Source organism: Pteropus alecto, unplaced genomic scaffold (genome assembly GCF_000325575.1).
Source record: "Pteropus alecto unplaced genomic scaffold, ASM32557v1 scaffold17, whole genome shotgun sequence".
Taxonomy (NCBI): Eukaryota; Metazoa; Chordata; class Mammalia; order Chiroptera; family Pteropodidae; genus Pteropus; species Pteropus alecto.
The window spans coordinates 2,697,765-2,699,966 of NW_006440645.1; the positions used below are offsets into that span (position 1 = coordinate 2,697,765).

The 2,202-nt window shown below is 37.4% G+C and overlaps 1 protein-coding gene across 1 annotated transcript in view; it reads right to left on the minus strand.

Moving 5' to 3' along the window:
• Positions 1–479: 479 nt before the first annotated feature.
• FABP2 (fatty acid binding protein 2) overlaps positions 480–2,202 on the minus strand; it is a 2,915-nt gene continuing 1,192 nt past the window's right edge. Inside the window, exons 2-4 of the mRNA XM_006917741.3 lie at positions 2,023–2,195; positions 939–1,046; positions 480–530 (exon numbers count right to left, since the gene is read on the minus strand). Of these exons, the coding sequence (XP_006917803.1) occupies positions 480–530; positions 939–1,046; positions 2,023–2,195 (332 nt within the window). The remainder of the gene's footprint in view (positions 531–938; positions 1,047–2,022; positions 2,196–2,202) is intronic.

Below are 2,202 nucleotides of genomic sequence, written 5' to 3' on the forward strand. Positions count from 1 at the left end.
CTTTTCTTATTTCTAAGTTTTCTGTTTGAATATGTATTATTTTTATAATAATTGGTTTCACTAAGGAAAATACTTAAAACCAATACAAGATTTTAAAGACCTCAATGCAATCTCTGTTTTTAGTTTAGCAAATGTGGAAAAAACCCCAAAGAGTCTATCAATACACACATCCATGTCCCACAGCTTTTTTTTTTTAAGGAGGGGTTACTTATAAAGCAATGTAGGAATAATATTTATTGCTTTAAAAAATGTCACAAATTCTTGTAGGACACCAATAAATGTACATTTTAGAGCACGTAAACCGAGTTAGATCCTAATTAGCTTGACTTTGTTTGCTTTGGCAAGACTGGAAGTGTAACCAGTGACCAGCGTTATAAAAGCCTCCTCCGTCAGTCACTTCACACGACGAGGAGGAAGCGGTCGACCAGTGCACCTTCCCACCCCCACGACTGTGCCCAGGCTGGGTGCCAAGGTGGCGCTCACTGCTTCTTGAAGATCCTCTTGGCTTCCACTCCTTCATACATGTAAGTCTGAAAGGCATTAACAAACAGAAGAGTTTCTCATCAAGGTTTAAGGCTGAATTAAGAAAAATATTAGATCATGTTAGACTAATATAATATTATAGCTTTGAAATGAATTTATAGTATTTTTTATTGTACTTAATAGCAGCATTTTGTTCAGATACAGGATACACCCATTTAAAAACACCTGTTGGTTTGTAGTCCTGTTTTCAGTTAAAATAAGCATTGATGTATTTGACATATGTAAGTTCTCATCAATAAATAGGCATCAGAAAATATATATTTAAAATCAAAAGACTTAGGAGAAAAGTAGTAGTCTTTTTACTGTAGGTACACCTCAGCAACCACAAAAATAAGATTATCATTGTGTAATTACTTTAGCCTTTGGGAAATAGCTATAATCCTTTTACAACCCACCTGGACCATTTCACCACCTATAACTTCTCGGACAGCGTTCAGTTCATTTCCGTTGTCTACCCGTTTGAATTTTCCAACAAGTTTGTTTCCCTCTAGGCTCCAGGTCCCCTGTGTAAAAATGAAAGAGTAAGGAAATAGCATTTTTAGGGTCCTACATGTGTCAGGTTCTGTTCTGAGTTGTGTAGACCCACTTCTATCGTCACAGTGACCCTAGGAAGTAGATATTATGATCTACATTCACAGATGAGAACGCGCAGACACAGCACTTACCCGCCGTCACAGAGTCGGCACTGAACCTGGACCGCGGGCCCTGCAGTCTGTGCTGGCAACGGTTCTGCCGAATTTTAAGGCAGATGATCAGGGCTTCTCGTTTCTAAATCTTTCTTGTTAAAAAGAGTGTCCTAAATTTAGTCCTGGCTCAAATGAGCCTCCTCAGTTTCATGGGGAGGCTACCAACCTTGTGCTTGTTTTAATTTATGTAAATTGTTGTAATAATTTTAAAATGGTCATAGGTGATCAAATATTTGACAGTTTAATTGTTGTTGCAAACATATATAACTTAACCAGAATAATTCTGAGGACAAAATGAGTTTTTAAGAAATCAGTTGAAACATGTGACACCCTAAATTTCATATCTTAAACATTAAAAGCTATATTCCCATTGGCCTACCACATAGCACTGGACCTTTCCATTTGCTCACTCACTCATTCACTAATTTATTCATTTATTTTATTATGTCAGTTACATTTATTAAATGCCTGTCACGTTTAAGTTAGATAACTCGAAGTTTTTGTGGCTGTCAGGCATGGGAAGTTGAAAACACTGAGCTTTAGATTTTTTAGAATAGGCCTGTACTCCGCCATTCAAAGGGTTTTTCCCTCTTTCTGTTCACTCCTAACCCCTCATAGATGTGTGCGGAAATGAAACGTTCCAATATTCTGCCAGCTTGTGCACTATGTGATGTGGATAAACTCAAATGAAAGAGCTACGTTAATTAAACCGCCCAGTGGCAGATATCAGAGATTACTTTGGCATTGTGTAGAAACGTTAAGAATGCATTGCTTATAAAAAAAAATTTCTTACACTGAGTTCAGTTCCGTCCGCCAGGCTGTAATTAAAAGTGACACCAAGCTCAAAAACAATTTCGATGTCTCGAAACGTGCTCGATTCTCTGACTGTGAATTTATTTCCCTCTTGTGTAATTATCAGTTTCAAGTTGTCATGAGCTGCAAGCTTCCTTTTTATCATACTGACACCTGCAAA